The sequence below is a fragment of the Trachypithecus francoisi genome, unplaced genomic scaffold (assembly GCF_009764315.1).
Source record: "Trachypithecus francoisi isolate TF-2019V2 unplaced genomic scaffold, Tfra_2.0 Lachesis_group15, whole genome shotgun sequence".
NCBI lineage: Eukaryota > Metazoa > Chordata > Mammalia > Primates > Cercopithecidae > Trachypithecus > Trachypithecus francoisi.
This window is the reverse complement of record NW_022681460.1, coordinates 102,147,273-102,167,520: the sequence shown is the minus strand read 5'-3', so window position 1 is coordinate 102,167,520 and position 20,248 is coordinate 102,147,273. Positions and strand designations below refer to the sequence as shown.

The following is a 20,248-nucleotide window of genomic DNA, read 5'->3' as shown; positions in this document are numbered from 1 at the left end:
TTCACTACGTTGGCCAGGCTGGTTTTGAACTCCTGACCTCGTTGATCCACCCGTCTCAGCCTCCCAAAGTGCTGGGATTACAGGTGTGAGCCACCGCACCCAACCAGTGAATTTAACTTTTTCAACGTTAATTTTTTAACAGATTCATAGAGAAGGTAATTTAGCTCTCTACTGCTGTGTAACAAACTACTACAAATGTATCAGCTTCAAACAACCCACATTTATTATCTCATAGCCTCTGTGGGAGTCTGGCATGGTTTAGCTAGTCCTCTGCAAGGTCTCTCACAAGCTGCAACAGAAGTGCTGGTCAATGTTGAGGTCTCATCTGAAGACTCACATGGGGAAGGATCTATTTCCAAGCTTACTTATATAGTGGTTAGCAGGATTCAGCTCCTTGTAGGTGGTAGGACTGATGGCTTCAGTTCCTCACTGGCTGCTGACTGGAGGCTGCCCTCAGTTCCTTGCCATATGGGCCTCTCCAATATGGCAGCTTGCAACATGGAGACTTGCCTCATCAAACCACACAAGGCAGAGGGTCTGCTAGCAAATGGAAGTTACAATCTTATATACCATCACGATGGAAGTAACTTCCCATCACTTTTGCTGTGCTGTGCTCATTACAATCAAGTCACTAGGGCAGCCCACCTTAAGTGCAGGGGATCACACAGAGCATGAACACCCGGAGGTGAGATCACTGGGCTCAGCTGAGAGTCAGCCATGGATGGTAATATAAATCTAAGCGCTAGCCTCACATACTTAACTTATCTCAGTTAATGTTACATTTGCACCTGACCTTCCAGCACTGTACTCAATAAGGCCATTTATTGTAGCTCATCCTGGTGAGATCAGAAGGCTTAACTCACAGAAGCCCGCCTTTTCCCACCTAAGTACTAGAAACTGTTAGTGCTGGAGGGACTCTCAGAGTTACTTTAACCAGCCTTTCATTAAACCAAGGGAGAGATGCTGAGGTCTGGGTAGTGAGGGGGAAGGGAGATGGGGCTTAGGCATGCTTCAAGTTCAAGGTCACACAATAAAGACCCAGCAACTTCTACCCAAGAGCTATTCAGAACCTCAGTGCTGCTGGGCTGGATGGCCTGGAGTGGAGACAGCCACAAAGAAGACAGAACATGCTCTGGGCTGCCCTCAAGTTATCCACCTCAATACTGACATTTTCTCTCCAAAAAGCTTCCTTCAAATGGAACATCTTGATAAATGGGCTAACTGTACACAAAGACAACAATGGCAAGACCCAGAGCTTTGTCCTGGTCGGCCATGATGTTCAGGGTCCCTGCCAACAGCGCAGGGTTGATTTGAGGCACAGGCTGGGGCCGAGACATCTATCTTCTGTGAGTGCTCAGTGGTGATCTCTTCCAGAGATTACAAACTCGACATCTGTGGATGAGGTCTGGTTATCAGATGTGTGCTGTGGGGCCCAAGCAGCATTTGTAAATTTCTGAATTTGTTGCCAGCCTTTTTAATTCATGAGTTGCATATATATATACCTGGCTTTCTGGATTCTCCTGGAAAATCTGGCCACATCAGACCCAAATGAAGTGTGCTAGTGACTCTCTGGGTCTGTACAGTGGTTGTGCTTTTACATGGGGTTTGTGCTCTCAAATTTGCCACAGTCCCCACCTGGCCCAATTTACCACCTGGCTGCTGTGGCATATGCAATGACAAGCCCTTATCTATAGTAATCTTTCCATTCTGCTTAGAGGTGAGGAAGAGGAGACCCAGCAAAGGAAAATACATGGACTGAGATCTACAAAGGCTGAGGGGCAAACCAGGCCCACCTTTGCATATTCTGCCACAGACATCACTCGCCCACATTTCAGGACAGGTGAAATTACTATAGAGAAGACATATATAAGCCAGGAATGCCTACATCTAGCCAAACAAGCCAGGAAAAAAAATAATAATGATAAGCTAATGAGTTACCATAAATTTTTTTTTAATGGGGTCTCACTGTGTCACCCAGGTTGGAGTGCAGTGGCATGACCTTAATTCACTGCAACTTTCACTTCCCGGGCTCAAGCGATCCTCCCATGTCAGCCTCTCAAGTAGCTGGGACCACAGGTGCCCGCCACCATGCCTGGTTAATTTTGTGTATTTTTGGTAGAGACGGGGTTTTGCCATGTTGCCTAGGCTGCTCTAGAACTCCTGAGCTCGAGTGATCAGCCCACCTCAGCCTCCCAAGGTGCTAGGATTACAGCCATGAGACAGCGCATCCAGCCTGAGTTGCCATAATTTTCTAAATCGAATTGTAAAATTAACTTTGAAATACTTTTAAATGAAAAATTGACCTTAGAAATCAGATTCATCTGTTGTACAGAGAATAACAAGATCTGGCCACTTCCACATTTCAGCTAACTTACAAAACACTGTCACAGAAACCGTATTTCAAAACTGAGGGATAAATATACAGTGAATTTTGGGTAATATCAAACTAAGGACAGAAAGGCCTGTAGGTTTTCTTTAAACATTATCAGGTGCAAAGCAACTGCATTCAGAGAAGAATCTTAAAAACCTGGAAGAATTTTCACACAATGCTTTACCATTAATCTTTCCTATGAGCCTGTTTATGTGCCAATATCCTGTCTGAAAGACAGATAGTCAAATTGCAATTGCTCTTTACCATTGAACTTTTAAAATCACAAACTAAATGTTTTCTTGGATTTGTCTCTGCTAATATATTTCCTCTCCCATTTTTATTATCCCTTTTAGGCATATTTGTCAATGTTAATGAAAGCTGACTTTTTAATATATACCAAGAATTAGAAATTTTATTGATTCTTTCACTATTACCAGTTGATCAATGACTAACTATAATAAATGCGCCCCCAAAAGCAAATGAATCACTGCTTTCATCACCCAACTAGGAAAAGGCCCGGAGGGCAGCCACGTTATTAAGTAATACCTTACATTATAATTTGTGCTCTCATGATGTGCTAAACCTGTTACTTGTATGCAACCTCAAATAACTCAAGGTAGAACACAATGATAAATAGCTTTCTTAACTTGATTTTTGTAACAAAAGTCATATTGGCTGAGTGCAGTGGCTCACGCCTGTAATCCCAGCACTTTGGAAGGCTGAGGGGGTGGATCATGAGGTCAAGAGATCAAGACCATCCTGGCCAACACAGTGAAACTCCATCTGTACTAAAAATATAAAAATTAGCCAGGCATGGTGGCGCACACCTGTACTCACAGCTACTCTGGCGGCTGGGGCAGGAGAATTGCTTGAACCTGGGAGGCAGAGGCAGCAGTGAGCCAAAATTGCGCCACTGCAGTCTAGCCTGGTGACAGAGCAAGACTCTGTCTCAAAAAAAAAAAAAAAAGAGTAGAACATAGTATGTTTGGTTTTCTGGACACGACCAAGCTCCCAGCTTGTCCCATCAGGATCTTAAATTCAACACTTCCACAGGCAAATCCATCACCTTTCTTTCTTTTTTTTAAATTGTACTTTAAATTCTGGGATGCATGTGCAGTACATTCAGGTTTGTTACATAGGCACACATGTGCTATTGTGGTCTGCTGCCCCTATCAACCCGTCCTCTAGGTTTTCAGCCCCGCATGCATTAGGTATTTGTTCTAATGCTCTCCCTCCCCTTGCCCCGAATCCCCCAACAGGCCCCCATGTGTGATGTTCCCCTCCCTTGCCCATGTGTTCTCATTGTTCAACTCCCACTTACGAGAGAGAACATGCTGCGTTTGGTTTTCTGTTCCTACGTTTGCTGAAAGTGATGGCTCCCAGCTTTATCCATGTCCCTGCAAAGGACATGAGCTCATTCTTTTCTATGGCTGCACGTCTTTCTTTAAGACTGGCTCCCTCCCTAGACCTCGCTAATTTTGCCACCATCATCCCTAGTCCCCCAATCTACAGATCTTAAGATCGTGTGTCATCCTGTGCATGTAGCCAGCCAAATTGCATCATTCCACGTCTACAACATCCCTGCAACAGCCCCACCTTCCCGTTCCCACCACCAACTACTCTTGGGCCAGGTTTTCATGATTCCCACCTGGGAGAAGGAGGCTGCCAGGATGGCTCCCTGCAGCTCTCCCTACTCCAGTTCATCTCAGGCAGTTGCTGTCATTATGTCTCTTCCCAATCCCTCAACCAGATCATCAAATTCCTGGCTACAGAGCCACCATCCTGAAAGCTCCAGGGCAGGCCCACGTTTACATTCCCTTTCTAGCATATCAGCAGCTTGTATTATTCAGTCTGGCATGTGGCAGGCATCAGTCAATATTTGGTGAAGAAAAAGATGAAGACATCAATGGATTCCCACTCATTCTAGCACTTGGGCCTAAAAGGGGCCCAAAGTTCTTCCAGCTGTATCTTTGTTTTTTGAGATGTTGTCTTGATCTGTCGTCCAGACTGGAGTGCAGTGGCACGATCTTGGCTCACTGCAACCTCTGCCCCCCAGGTTCAAGCAATTCTCCTGCCTCAGCCTCTCGAGCAACTGAGATTACAGGAGTGTGCCACCATACTCGGCTAATGTTTTTTATTTTTAGTAGAGATGAGTTTCACCATCTTGGCCACACTGGTCTCAAACTCCTGACTTCAAGTGATCCACCTGCCTCAGCCTCCCAAAGTGCTGGAATTACCGGCCTGAACCGCTGCACCTGGCCTCTTCCAGCCGTATCTCACTGGTCCTAATGGACAGTGGCTGTAGTCCCATCAGACCAGGGATGATTTTGACACGTGACAATGTCCACAGACATTTTGGGGTACCACACTGGGAAGTGGGTGGTGCTGCTGGAATCCAGTGGATAAAGGCTAGAGATGCCGCTAAACATTTCATGACACACAGGACAGGAACTCACAGCAAAATCCAGCCCATAAATGTCAACGATGCTGGGGGGTTAAGAAACCCTGCTTAAGACATACCACAGGATTCCCCCCAGATAGACCACTATCTGCTTCTCCAACACACCCCATAATTCCTGATACGGTTTGGCTGTGTCCCCACCCAAATCTCATCTTGAATTGTAGCTCCCATAATTCCCACATGTCATGAGTAGCACCCAGTGGGAGGTAACTGAATCATGGGGGCTGGTCTTTCCCATGCTGTTGTCATGATAGTGAATAAGTCTCACGAGATCTGATGGTTTTATAAAGGGCAGTTCCCCTGCACATGCTCTTTTGCCTGCCACCATGTAAGATGTCCCTTTGTTCTTCCTTTGTCTTCCGCCATGATTGTGAGGCCTCCCCAGCAATGTGAAGTGTGAGTCCATTAAACCTCTTTCCTTTATAAATTACCCAGTCTTGGTTCTGTCTTTATTAGCAGTGAGAACGGATTAATACACTTCCCCTCCTCTTTCCGGGATATGCTCTCCTTTCTACCAACTCTTCCTGCTGAAATCCCTTCTACCCTTCCCTGCCAGCTCAAATGCTCCCTGCCCTGTAGGCAGATGCAGCTTGGCCTCCTTCACTCAAGCAGGTATGTTCTGAGCATGTGCTCTATGACACTGGCTGTCAGTGGCTGGACATTCAACAGTGAGCAATGCTGATGGATCCTGTTCCTTAAAACCTTACACGATAGCAGGGGAGATGCACAACAAACAAGCAAATAACTAAGTCAGTTACACAACTCAATTACACACTTCGCTCTTTACAACTACAGGGTAATCAGGCTGATTGCAAGACAGAATGGCCAGCGGATGGGGCTGTGGAGACGCGCTCCAGGCAGCGGGCACTGCAAGTACCCAGACCCTGAGTGACCAGAAGGCTGGAGCAGGAGGCAGGGGACAGACCATGCTGAAGACTGACTTTGGGCCTCTATCTCCCAAAACTCTTAACCGAGCTCCAGTGGAGCCCAGACTAAGGCTTGAGTGCCCAAGTTCAAATCCCATTTCTATCCTTTACCAGCTACGTGACATGATGCAAGTTCCTGAACCTCTCTGGGCCTCAGTCTCCTTATAGTTGGGAAGAATTAATGACTTAAAACATGTAAAGCATTTGGACTAGACAAAGAGCAAGTGGTCAAAAGTGAGTTACTCATACCATGACTACCACTCATAGTAACCCCTACCCTTACCTTAGCAGAGACAGACTTTTTAAAGACTCACCCATCTCTTGGTTCCCCCAGCACATGGTGGGGCTAGCAAACATCTGATGAGAGACACATATATATTTACATGCTATGGTCTCAACATCTTTTCCTTTGTATACTGTGGCTATTGCTTTGGTTATAAAGCAGCAAAGACGGGTAGGTTCACAGCCGCCTGGAGGCTTTCTGGCTAAAGAGCAAATGGCAACAAAATGCAATTTTTGCAGTTTCTCACAATAGCAACCTGCATAGTGAATCACAATCTAAATGTCTCCAGCAAAACCCTTCAACTGCTCTTGGGACTAATCTTATTTTAGTGGTAAAGGAAAAAAAAAAAACCACCAAAGAGTAGCTAAACAATATTTACCACTTTGAGACTCTTTCTGACTTAACAATCTTAATGTCCCTACTGTGAAGCTGCCAGAATGGTATGCAGCAGATTAAGAGTTCCTTCATTAGTGGCTCTTTAGGGGTTGGGGGACTTTGGGGACAGTTTTAGCACAGGGGTGCAGGGTTTCTTCTTGGATTCAGGAAAATGTTCTAAAACTGATTGTGGTGATGGTTGTACACCTCTGTGAATATACTAAAAGTCACTGAATTGTACACGTTTAGACTGTTAAATCAGAAAGAAGCCCAAAGTAGTAAATATTATTTAATTAACAATTAACATGGTGAACTGTAGGGTATGCTAAGAGTTGTTAAAGAAAAAAAAATTAGTGTCCCTCAGGACCCTATCCCTCCCCCAACCCCCAAAATAATTAATTGTGACAGCAGTATCCTCAGAGTCTCCAAATGACTTGTCCTAAGTACAGGTTGCATATCTCTTATTCAAAATGCTTGGGACCAGAAGAGTTTCAGATTCCAGATTTTTTCAGATTTTGGAACATTTGCATATGCAAATTGGTATAGCATTCCTAATCTGTAAAATCTGAAATTCAAAATGCTTTTGAGCATGACCTTTGATCATCAAGTCAGTGCTCAAAAAGTTTCGGATCTTAGGGCATTTTGCACTAGGGATGCTCAACCTGTAAAAAGGTACCCAACCTCTCTTTTATTGGCCTAAATGCATTCAAAAGGTAGTTTCTGAGACACACAAAAGCTTCTGAGTCATGGCTTGGCTGCCACACTGGCCGTCCTGCCAAAATCTTTATCTGCAACTCTTCAGAGAACTAAGAAAGCAGATGGGCTGGGACTCTGTGGCCAGGCAGCTTTCGGCATCACTGGCTTTGGCCGATGCCATTTGAGATGACAGTTAAAGAGGGGAAAAGACATTTCCAGAACCTCTCTCACTTTTCAAGAGCAGAACTCCACTTGGGGTTTGCCTGTTTTTGGTGGATATTTGCTGCTATTTTTTTTCCCCATTTCCCTCACAAGACAGCAGGCAGCTGCTGTCCCAGGCAGCACTCTGGGGAGAATTGGGAGGAGGCACCTTCCCTGGGCAGAAGTAGCTGTGCAGGCACAAGGCCAGGCTAACAGAAGCCCCAGATGCAAAGAGAAGGTAACCCTTCCTTCGGGCAGATGTGCTGCATGCGAGGGCAGCCACGGGTAGGCAAAACCTCTGCCTCTAGATGCCATGGAGTAGTGTACATGGTGCACAGCCACCTGGCATAGTCATGCAACCTCTTTATTTTTTTTTTTTTTGGAAATGGAGTCTTGCTCTGTGGCCCAGACTGGAGTGCAGTGGCATGATATTGGCTGACTGCAACCTCCGTCTCACAGGCTCATGCAGTTCTCCTGCCTCAGCCTCCAGAGTAGCTGGGATTACAGGTGCCAGCCACCATGCCCAGCTAATTTTTGTATTTTTAGTAAAGATGGGGTTTCACCATGTTGGCCAGGCTGGTCTCAAACTCCTCACCTCAAGTAATCCACTCGCCTCGGCCTCCCAAAGTGCCGGGATTACAGGCGTGAGCCACCGCACCCAGCCAACAACCTGTATTGGTTTGATCAATACCTTGGTCTCAGCTTTGTTTAGTCCGGAGACTCCATGGTGCCTGACAGCAGTGGGTTGGACAGATACACACAGGTGACCCAGATGGAGTGTATTCATTCACACTCATTCATTTACTCAATATTAAATGGTCACTGAGGCCAAGTGTGGTGGCTTAGGTCTGTAATCTCAGCACTTCAAGAGGCCAAGGCAGGCAGTTCACTTGAGGTCAGGAGTTCAAGACCAGCCTGGCCAACATGGTCAAATCCCGTCTCCACCAAAAATACAAAAATTAGCTAGGTGCGGTGGCATGCACCTGTAGTCCCAGCTACTCGGAAGGCTGAGGCGGGAGACTCACTTGAACCCAGAAAGCAGAGGTTGCTGTGAGCTGAGATCATGCCACTGCACTCCAGCCTGGGCGACAGAGCAAGACTCTGCCTTAAAAAAAAAAAAAAAGCCACTGAATGTCCACTACTGCCAGACACCATCCTAGGTCTGGGCTTCTTGCTCCTCAAGAATTTATAGTCTACAGGTGGAAAAAGACAGCAAAGTCACAAGAAGAAAAAAAAAAAAATCGCAAAAAAATCTCAACTTTTAAGACAGTTTAGGAATTCGTTCCTGAACGCATTCAAAGCCATCCTGGGCCACATGTGGCCAGCGGACCATGGGTTGAACAAGCTTGTCCTAACAGTTTGGGAGGCTGAGGTGGGAGGATGGCTTGAGTTCAGGAGTTCAAGACCAGCCTGGGCAACATAGTAAGACCTTGTCTCTAAAATAATATTTAAAAATTAGCCAGGCATGGTGGTACATGCCTGTAGTCTCAGCTACTCAGGAGGCTGAGGTGAAACGATCACTTAAGCACCACAGATTGAGGCTGCAGTGAGCCATGATCACATCACTGTACTCCAGTCTGGGTGACAGACCAAGACCACCTCAAAAGATATAAAATATAATAAATAAATAAATAAATTTTTTAAAATCCGGAAAAACCCCGACATTCAAAAATAAAATTAATTGTGTTTTCTGGAAATGTTATAGTGTGAACTTTTTACACATGTGTCCTGGTCACTCTATCTCTTGATTGATGATTATAACGAAGAGTTGAGAAAGTAATCACAAGCCCAATTTAGTCATAGAAACCCTCAAATAAGACTTTCAAACATATCTCAAATAAGAGATAACTAGTTTGGCCTAAATGTATGGCACAATTGAAAGCATTTATTTCATCATCATCATCATCCTGTTATAATTTTTAAAACCACAATATTTTCAACTCTTGGAGATACCTTCAAGTTCAAACTTGGAGATACCTTTCCAGGTCTACTATTTCTAGAAAAGTTCTTAGGTGAGACCTGCAAGAGACGGAGTGAGTTATTTTTTTTTACTGAGATTCTATTTATTCTCTGCCATGGGAGAAGTTTTTCAGAGAGTATAAGGAGAGATTCAGGATATAGCAAATTCCACCAGCTTCTTAGGAACAGCAGCAGAGGTTTGAAATGTCCGGGAAAATAATCTTTTTAAGAATGCCACCTATTAATCCAGTTCTCTGAAGGGAAAATATCAAACTGGAAAAACAGATTTGGACCTAAAAATAATTAAATATAAGTCACTTAAAAAGCATATTTTATCTTAATATCTCTCCCTTTTAGGATTTCTTCAAAACAGAAGCCATAAACTTCTCAAAAGACAATTACTAGAAGAAAGTAGTCCTAATTAGGATATGTGTCAAGAAAACCTAATTATCAATTTGCCTAATTAAAATGAATATCTGAACATGCCTTAGGAATGTGAGCTTTCTCAGATGAGACGTGTACCATTTTTTTTAAATCAACATCCATCAACAGAGCCTAGCAGATTATGTTAACAGGGAACGGATGACTGAAACCAAGTGTCACACACACCACTACTGGAAGGAGTTGATGGGAATACTGTTAGGTAAATCACCGGCAGGAGGAAATGCGTCTTAAAGCAAAGCGCTCTTTCATTTAATCGGCAGGCTACACTTGGAAAACAAACTGCTCAATGAGCTAATTCTGTAGCACAGGTGATGGTTCAAAGCTGTGAATTTTAGGGACTGTTGCTTGAGTTAATCAAACCCCTTTGACGGTGTATGTTTTGGCAAGAGAAGGGGAAAAGCCAGCTTTTTTTTTTTTTTTTTTTTTTTTTGAGACACAGTCATCACTGTCTCCTAGGCTGGAGTGCAGCCGGCGATCTTGGCTTACTGCAACCTCCACCTCCCAGGTTCAAGCTATTCTCCTGCCTCCTGAGTGGCTGGGATTACGGGTGCATGCCACCACACCTGGCTAATTTTTGCATTTTTAGTAGAGACGGGGTTTCGCCATGTTGGCCAGGCTGGTCTTAAACTCCTGGCCTCAAGCGATCCACCCGCCTCGGTCTCCCAAAGTGCTAGAATTACAAGCACAAGCCACCACTCCCAGCCTCGAAAAGTCAGTTCTTGAACTTTCTCAGTCTGCCCAAGGGGCAACTCTACTGGCTTCCCAAGGAGTCTGGAGAGACCTCTGATGCCTCTAAGGGCACCTCTCCAAGTTGCCAGTGATGCTCATAGAGTCAGGACCCCGGGAAACTGTCAGTGAGTGCAACGGAAGCAGCGATGGTAGGTTACGGTTCAGCGCCTAGTAATGCGAAGCCACAAGCCTGGGGTTCTCAGCAGAACACTCTGAGGCTGAGCCTCTAAAGGCCCTCCATTGAATGACCCATCCTGGGTGTGTCTATGGGACTGCATGGATCACAGAGGAGACCAAGTGCTGGCCCCACTTCTAGATTTACTCGGGGCTAAGAAAAGTTCCAGGTCACTCTCTCCTTCTATCAGCAGGTAGGTGTCTCATAGATTTATCGTCAAGTCTCTCTCCAGCACCCCCATTCTTATCCAGGGGAGATGCCCTCTGATCCTCTGGTCCCAGTGGTGGCCCCCTGGCAGCTGCAATGGCCTAGGAAGCTTCTATACCTCAGCACTCCCATCAACTCCACTGGAAGACACCCCGTGCGCAATAGGTACCTCCAGCTACAGCAAATAAACACATTCAAAGTAAACAATGGGGGCCAGGTGCGGTGGCTCACGCCTGTAAATCCCAGTACTTTGGGAGGCTGAGGCGGGTGGATCACTTGAGGTCAGGAGTTCCAGACCAGCCTGGCCAACATGGCGAAACTCCATCGCTATTAAAAATGCAAAAATTAGCCGGGCGTGGTGGTACATGCCTGTAATCCTAGCTACTCGGGAGGCTGAGGCAGGAGAATTGTTTGAACCTGGGAGGTGGAGGCTGCAGTGAGTAAAGATAGCATCACTGCACTGCAGTCTGGGTGACACAGCGAGACTCCATCTCAAAACAAACAAACAAAAACAAAAAAACACAAAGTAAATCACAGGGAGCCACAGAAATGCAGCTTCCAGACAAATCCTTGAGCTCCAGCTTCCAACTGGATTGCACCCCAAGTTGCTCTAAAGTAGAAATGCTTTTGCTGCCATTGCTGTAACCAGACCATTCTTTTCAAAATAAAAATCTGATCATATGTCCTTGCCTCTTCACACATCCAGCTTGAAACCTCTTGATGCTATTAGGATACAATGAAAATTCTTGGTTACCACCACCCCCTTCTCCAGCCTCATTCCACACCACGCCCCAATCTCATCTTTCTGCTCTAGACTCAGAGATTTCCTTCAGCTCTCATCCTTCCCTTTCCCACCCTGCCCTGTCCTAGGAGTCTCACACTTGCTCTGCCCATGGTCCACAATGGTCTTCCCTGCCTTCATGACCCAGTTAACTCATACTCCTCTTCTAGCAACCAGATGAAGCAACATGTCCTCAGGGAAGCCCTGCCTGAATGACCTCAGAGCCCACCAGTAGCCAAGCATTATATTTTGTGCCCTAGCTTTGTACCTGGATTATTATAAGCCTCTGAGAGCATGTAACTTGAAGCACTCCCCCGCCCCTAACTTCCTATTCTACACAATACTGGAGAGTGCAATAGGAATATAAGAAATATTGTGTTTTTTTTTTTGAGATGGAGTCTCACTCTATTGCCCAAGCTGAAGTACAGTGGCATGTTCTTGGTTCACTGCAACTTCTGATTCCCGGGCTCAGGCAATTCTCCTGCCATAGCCTCCCAAGTCCCAAGTAGCTGAGACTATAGGCATGCGCCATCACACCCAGCTAATTTTGTATTTTTAGTAGAGAGGCGGTTTGGCCAGGCTGGTCTCGAATTCCTGAGCTCAGGTGATCCACCCGCCTCGGCCTCCCAAAGTGCTGGGATTACAGGCGTGAGCCACTGCGGCCGGCCCACAACAAGTATTTCTTGAACTGAAAGAAAAAATATATATACATATACAGCAACAGGGAACTCTCATATACTGCTGGTGGGAGTATAAATTGGTGCTACCACTTTGGAAGGCAGTTTGACCATATCTAGTAATGCTGGGGATGATTATATCCTATAACCCAGAACTTAGCTCGTAGGTATATGCCTCGGAGTAACTCTCCTATGTGTCCAAAAAGAGATTTGTACAGAATGTTCAAAACAGCACTGTTACCAAGGGCAAAAACCAGAAACAACTAAATGGGCATTCTATCAGTCAGGATCCTTACAGGAAATAGCTGGCATTCTCAAATTAGGATAATTTTTAAAAGCGCTTAAAAAGGGATTACTTGGCGTGGGTTGGGTGGACGAAACCTACAAGGGGGTGTCGCAACCCAAGGATAGAAAAGCAGAACCACTGCCACTCCCACGCCTCAAAGGAGGAAATGGTTACTCAAATACAGAACTAGAGAGAATGAAGAGAAAAGCTGTCCTGAGAGAAGGAGCGACCTTGACCTTCAGGGGTGGAGAGGAAGACAGCCAAGCCAGGCAACTTCACAGAGAGTAAACTGCAAGAATAAATACAGCTGCCTTTTGCTTCTCTCCCTCTCTTATTTCTTCTCAGGGCTCCCCACTGGATGAGCCCAAAGGAAAACCAAAAGGCAAGGAGCCCACTGATGTAGTTCATGGAGGGCAATCCCCTGGGGCAACTCCCTGGGGAAGGGAGAAAGGTTTGGAGAGGCAAAGGGAAGATACTCAGCGTATACATCAACAGAATGTATAAAGTATATAATCATCCAATGGAATGTTGCCCAGCAAGAAAAGAGCAAAATCTTCATGTTGGACAAAAAAGACAAGTTGCATTAAAATACAGTCGTCCCAGGCCAGGTGCGGTGGCTCAGGCCTGTAATCCCAGCACTTTGGGAGGCTGAGGAGGGCAGATAACCTGAGGTTGGGAGTTCGAGACCAGCCTGACCAACATGGAGCAACCCCGTCTCTACTAAAAACACAAAATTAGCCGGGAGTTGTGGTGCTTGCCTACAGTCCCAGCTACTCCGGAGGCTGAGGCAGGAGAATCGCTTGAACCTGGGAGGCGGAGGCTGCAGTGAGCCAAGATCACCACTGCACTCCAGCCTGGGCGACAGAGCAAGATTCCGCCATAAATAAATAAATAAATAAGGTTTTAGCATAGAATTACAAGAGAAACCTACTTTACGTAAGGTAGCAGGTAAAGTCTCTATGAGGAAGTGAATGAACTTTAAAATGAGGTGTCACGGCTGAGAGAGCCAGGCTCACCAACCCTGCTAGCAGCAGAAAACAGCAAGCGCCAAGACCCTCAGGGAAAGAACGGCCTTGGCCCTTTCAAATGCAGTTCAAACAAGGGCAACAACAAAACCTGTTTCAGAATTGGGCAAGAGAGAGAATGACAACCCTGAAGGAAGTGGACACAAGCCCGATCATGTAGGGCATTTAGGGTGACTTCCTTGGGGGTATAAAGCTGGTGAGAGCCTGGAAGGCGATCTGGCTCCAGGCAGTAAAAAGCAACAGACGGGAATCAAGGAACCAGTAACAAACCTCCCTCTTGACTTAGCACCTAGCATGCGTTCAACACCGGGTTACAAAAATACTTTTGATCTGTTTACGCTTCCAAAAACTCTATGAAACAGGTATTATCAAACCCCTTTTTACGGCCAAGCAGATAATCTAAATCCAAAATCCAAGCACTTTACCACGACTCTCGACTGCCCTCCCTCTCTACTGCTCTGATGGGGCAATGTTACCACTTCGGAGAACGACTTATAGTAAATAACTGTACTTATGGCGTATAGAACACATAACGGTGAACAACCTTAATAAAACCGATGGCCTCTAACATGCACCGAGCGCTTATCCAGTAACACCCACAAGTATTCCCGTTTTACAGATATGGAAACTGAGGCCAAGAAGCTAATGCAGGGCTTGGAAACCAGGTCTCGCTGCAGAGCCCAAGCTGTCACTAACTATGCTTTGCTGCCTTCCTCTTACTTCCCTTCTTTGGGGGAAGTTAGGTCAAGGCCAGGGAGGCTCCTGGACCAGACCGCTCTCTCGGACTCGCCTCTCAACTGTATCCCTGCAATTCCTAAATTCAGGCTTTGATGCAGCTATGGCGGCCCCCAGACCCGGGTGCAGCCCCGAATGGCGTCCGACTGGCGGAGAGCACACCTGAACAAAAGGTTCCCCCGGCGGACGGTTCCGCAGCCCCAGAGTCCCCTCCCTGGGTGAGGGGCGGGCAGTACCTGCAGGAAACGCGTCCAGGGTCCTGCCCCGGGCTCTGTGGAAAACACCCCCCGCCTCTGCAGCCGACATGGCGAGCGAGTTTCTGGCCTTCAGTGAGAACACTGCGTGGGTGGAAGCCGCGCGACTTCACACAGGTCAACCGCCTGAGCTGTCCCGCTTCGGGCGGCGCCCTTTGCTCTCGGGGCGGGACTGGGGCGGGACGGGGCGGGGCCCGGTCGCTCGGGGCGCTGCTAGTGCTGTCTGGGCGGAGCAGAGGCGCCAGCGGCCCCTCTGGGATCGACCTGCGCGCCTGGCGACTGGACACTGTCTAGGGCAGGCGTGGGCGGGAATAAGGCTTTGGGGTCAGTCCTTCCCTAAAGGCAGAGTTACTAGATTTAACAGTAAAAATGCAGGACTCCCAGTTAAATTGAAATTTCAGATTTTTTTAAAAAAAGAATGACTGACTTAGTATAAATATGTCCCATGCAGCATTTGGGAGCTACTTACGTTAATTTTTTTTTTCATTATCTGAAATTCCAATTGAACTGGGCGTCCTAATTTTTTAAAATTTTTCTCTTTTTGCAGGTTTGAATGAAAGTGCCCTGATTTTTTTTTAATCTGACAACTCTATCATAAAGTCAGAAGGAGTCTCTGGGGTGGCTTACGCCTGTAACCCCAGCTCTTTGGGAGGCCAAGGAGGGAGGATCGCTAGAGTCCAGGTGTTGAAGACCAGCCTGGGCAACACAGCGAGAGACCTTGCCAATACAAAAAAAAAAAAAAAATGAAAAGGTGGATGTCTTGGAGGACTGTCTCAGCTTGAACTTCCCAGTGGCTGCCACCATCTTTCTGTCATTATATTTGCTTGCTATGCACCAGACAGGCCACTAAGCACTTTGCACGCGGCTCACTTCATCCCCACTACAGCCCTAGGAGGTTGTGCTGTTATTAGCTGCATCTGTCGTTTGGGGAAACTGACGCTCAGAGAGATGACGGGACTTGCACAAGGTGACACACATCTGGAGAGGTAGTAAAGCTGCGAGTAACCAAATTAGGATCTCTTCAGCTCAAGAGCCATTCTACTGAACTACTTAGCCAGCATTTGTCAAACGCGTTGAAAATACTAATTCCAGAATGGATCTATTGAATCCAAATCTCTATGAAAATGATCTGTGTTTTGTTATTGTTGTGTTGTGTTTGTTTGTTTGTCTAGAGACAGGGTCTCACTCTGGTTGCCTAGGCTGGAGTGCAGTGGCACAGAGTCTGCAGCCTCGACCTCCTGGGCTCAGGTGATTCTCCCTTCTCAGCCTCCTAAATGTCTGGCACTATTGGCGTGCACCACCATGCCTGGCTAATATTTTGTGTTTTTAGTAGAGACGAGTTTCACTGTGTTGCCCAGGCTGATCTGGAACTCCTGAGCTCAAGCAATCCGCCCACCTGGGCCTCCTAGAGTGCTAGGATTACAGGCATGAGCCACTGTTCCTGGCCTGAAAATGATCTGTTTTTAACAAGCACTGCAGGGGAGCTCTTATGATCTTATAAATTTGGGTTTTCAACACATCCAAAGCACTGTTTGAGTAGCTAATATGGCCACAACTACTGTTCTCTAATCCTTGACAAGAGTCACCCATGAATCATAGTGGTTAAGAGTATAAATGCCTATGAGTCCTGGAGTCAGTTGGCTTGGGTTCATCCCGGTTCTACCCACTTACTGGTTGTATGCTCTTGAAAACTGCATAGTTTCTCTATGCCTCAGTTTCCCTATCTGTGAAATGGAAACAATAGTAGCATCTAGGTCATAGGGTTGCAGAGAGGCTTAAATGAGTTCATGTATCAAAGTGCTTAGAATAATAGTTATAATAACAAATGGTGGGTACTCAATGAATATTAGTCATTGTTATTATCACTATAACCTTATTCCCTGAATATGGCCCAGCCCAGAGGAAGGTCCCATGAAATGTGAAGGAGGCCAGGCACAATGGTTCATGCCTGTAATGCCAGCACTTCGGGAGGCCAAGGCGAGCGGTCTTGAACCCTGATCTCAAGTGATGAACCACCGTGCCCAGCCTGGTCTTGCTAGAGGCATTTGAACCAGAGAGACTCCATCTTGAATAGAGGATGGCACCTGCTATGCTGCATTCCCAAGAGGTTACACATTCTAAGTCAAAGGATGGACCTTAGGAGGTGGGCACAGATACAGTCATAAAGACTTTGCTAGGCTGGGCACGGTGGCTCGTGCCTGTAATCCCAGCACTTTGGGAGGCCAAGGCGGGCGGATCACCTGAGATCAGGAGTTTGAGACCAACCTGGCCAACATGGAGAAACCCCATCTCTACTAAAAATATAAAAATTAGCCAGGTGTGGTTGCAGGTGCCTGTAATCCCAGCTACTTGAGAGGCTGAGGCAGAAGAAGCACTTGAACCCGGGAGGCGGAGGTTGCAGTGAGCCAACATCGCACCACTGCACTCCAGCTTGGGTGACAGAACAAGACTTGATCTCAAAAAAAAAAAAAGACCTTGCTGATAAAACAGGTTACAGTAAACAAGCCAACCAAAAGGAAGATGCCAATGAGAGCAATCTCTGGACATCCTCGCTACTCATTATATATTTGGTATATATATATATATACTAATTATAATGCATTGGCATGTAAGAGACACTCCCACGAGCACCATGACAGTTTACATATGCCATGGCAACATCAGGAAGTTATCCTATATGGTCTAAAAAGGGGAGGAACCCTCAGTTCCAGGAATTCCCCACCCCTTTCTTGGAAAACTCATGAATAATCCACCCTGTGTTTAGCCTACAATCAAGAAATAACCATAAAAATGTGCAACCAGCAACCCTCAGTGCTGCTCTGCCTATAGAGTAGCCATTCTTTTATTCGTTTACTTTCTTAATAAACTTGCTTCCTTGTGCGAGATCCAAGAACCCTCCCTTGGCGTCTGGATAGAGACCCCTTTCTAGTAACAGTCTTATGGCCCCCACCCAGGCACTGACTTGGTGCCAAGACGACAACTTCCCTCTGATTTCATTTCTGACCTAACTAATCAGCACTCCCAACTCATGGGTCCACTAACCACCAAATTATGCCTAAAAAACCTGATCCCCAAATTCACAAGGAGACTGATTTGAGCAATAATAAAATTCTCGTCTCCAGTACAGCCACCTCTGAGGAAATTAAACTTTCTCTATTGCAATTCCCCTGTCTCGATAAATTGGCTCTGCCCAGGCAGCAGACAAGGAGAACTTGTTGGGCAGTTACATCCTCTGCCCTTTATAATTTTGGCTTTATCTTCAATCTCTACAGAGAAGACTTCCTTGCAATCACTTGGAAGCTCCAGGCTCCTCCTTCATGGAAGCAGAATGGCTACAGCCATTCTAGACCACATTCTCATGAGACACCACCTAGTGAGATGAGGAAGGAAGTGTCTTTTGTTTCCTCTGAAGCCTCCAGCAAACATCCCTTTGCATCACTGCAATGCCAGTTTAAAACCAAAGTCAGAAGGATAGATGGCATAGTTCAATTGGCTGCAGTCATGAGGCTCACCCTAAAGAAGTCATGGTATTAATTTCACCCTAGTTACATGCCTAAGAATGGGGGGCACAATTCTCTTAAAATTAAATCTTGATGCCATTGTCCTGAGAAAGGAAGAAGCAATTATTTTTAAGAAAAACCAATAGATAATCCATTACATTCCCCGTGCAGGAGTGAATGTTGAGGTGGGGGTGGGGGAGTCATAAAGGGCAGTGACTACCATCCCCGCTCCCCACCCTTTAAAAAAACTGCCCCTTTTCTTCCCTCTCACTTCTTGTAACAGCTATACTTGTAAAAAGCCCTAATATATGCGGTGGCTCACACCTGTATTCTCAGCACTTTGGGAGGCCAACGCAGGTGGATCACAAGGTCAAGAGATTGAGACCATCCTGGCCAACATGGTGAAACCCTATCTCTACTAAAAATACAAAAATTAGCTGGGAGTGTTGGCATGTGCCTGTAGTCCCAGCTACTTGGGAGGATGAGGCAAGAGAATCACTTGAACCCGATAGGAGGAGGTTGCAGTGAGCCGACGTCATGCCACTGCACTCCAGCCTGGTGACAGAGCAAGACTCCATTTAAAAAAATAAAAAGCCCCTAATCTAAATATGCTGTTATTTAGAGTCCCAGATATATGATTAAGAACATCAGTTTCCGCTCAACTACATGGAAACTGAACAACCTGCTCCTGAATGACTACTAGGTACATAACGAAATGAAGGCAGAAATAAAGATGTTCTTTGAAACCAATGAGAACAAAGATACAACATACCAGACTCTCTGGGACACATTTAAAGCAGTATGTAGAGGGAAATTTATAGCACTAAATGCCCACAAGAGAAAGCTGGAAAGATCTAAAATTGACACTCTAACATCACAATTAAAAGAACTGGAGAAGCAAGAGCAAACACATTCAAAAGCTAGCAGAAGGCAAGAAATAACTAAGATCAGAGCAGAAATGAAGGAGATAGAGACACAAAAAACCCTCCAAAAAATCAATGAATCCAGGAGTTGGTTTTTTGAAAAAATCAACAAAATTGACAGACCACTAGCAAGACTAATAAAGAAGAAAAGAGAGAAGAATCAAATAGACGCAATAAAAAATGATAAAGGGGATATCACCACGGACCCCACAGAAATACAAACTACCATCAGAGAATACTATAAACACCTCTATGCAAATAAACTAGAAAATCTAGAAGAAATGGATAATTTCCTGGATACTTACACTCTTCCAAGACTAAACCAGGAAGAAGTTGGGTCCCTGAATAGACCAATAGCAGGCTCTGAAATTGAGGCAATAATTAATACCCTACCAACCAAAAAAAGTCCAGGACCAGATGGATTCACAGCTGAATTCTACCAGAGGTACAAGGAGGAGCTGGTACCATTCCTTCTGAAACTATTCCAATCAATTGAAAAAGAGGGAATCCTCTCTAACTCATTTTATGAGGCCAACATCATCCTGATACCAAAGCCTGGCAGACACACAACAAAAAAAGAAAATTTTAGACCAATATCCCTGATGAACATCGATGCAAAAATCCTCAATAAAATACTAGCAAACCGGATTCAGCAGCACATCAAAAAGCTTATCCACCATGATCAAGTGGGCTTCATCCCTGGGATGCAAGGCTGGTTCAACATTCGCAAATCAATAAACGTAATCCAGCATATAAACAGAACCAAAGACAAGAACCACATGATTATCTCAATAGATGCAGAAAAGGCTTTTGACAAAATTCAACAGCCCTTCATGCTAAAAACGCTCAATAAATTCGGTATTGATGGAACGTACCTCAAAATAATAAGAACTATTTATGACAAACCCACAGCCAATATCATACTGAATGGGCAAAAACTGGAAAAATTCCCTTTGAAAACTGGCACAAGACAGGGATGCCCTCTCTCACCACTCCTATTCAACATAGTGTTGGAAGTTCTGGCTAGGGCAATCAGGCAAGAGAAAGAAATCAAGGGTATCCAGTTAGGAAAATAAGAAGTCAAATTGTCCCTGTTTGCAGATGACATGATCGTATATTTAGAAAAGCCCATTGTCTCAGCCCAAAATCTCCTTAAGCTGATAAGCAACTTCAGCAAAGTCTCAGGATACAAAATTAATGTGCAAAAATCACAAGCATTCTTATACACCAGTCACAGACA

General features: G+C 45.5%; 1 protein-coding gene across 4 annotated transcripts in view; it reads right to left on the bottom strand.

Annotated features, from left to right (window-relative positions):
* Nucleotides 1-14,878, bottom strand: part of CPPED1 (calcineurin like phosphoesterase domain containing 1) — a 137,378-nt gene extending 122,500 nt beyond the window's left edge. For 2 of the 4 annotated variants that reach the window (XM_033235722.1, XM_033235724.1), the window contains exon 1: nucleotides 14,568-14,878. In XM_033235722.1, coding sequence (XP_033091613.1) covers nucleotides 14,568-14,637 — 70 coding nt within the window. In that variant the 5' untranslated portion in view covers nucleotides 14,638-14,878. Of the gene's footprint in view, nucleotides 1-369; nucleotides 494-14,567 lie in introns of those variants that run through there. The other 2 variants (XM_033235725.1, XM_033235723.1) reach the window with 2 other exon arrangements.
* Nucleotides 14,879-20,248: the final 5,370 nt, after the last annotated feature.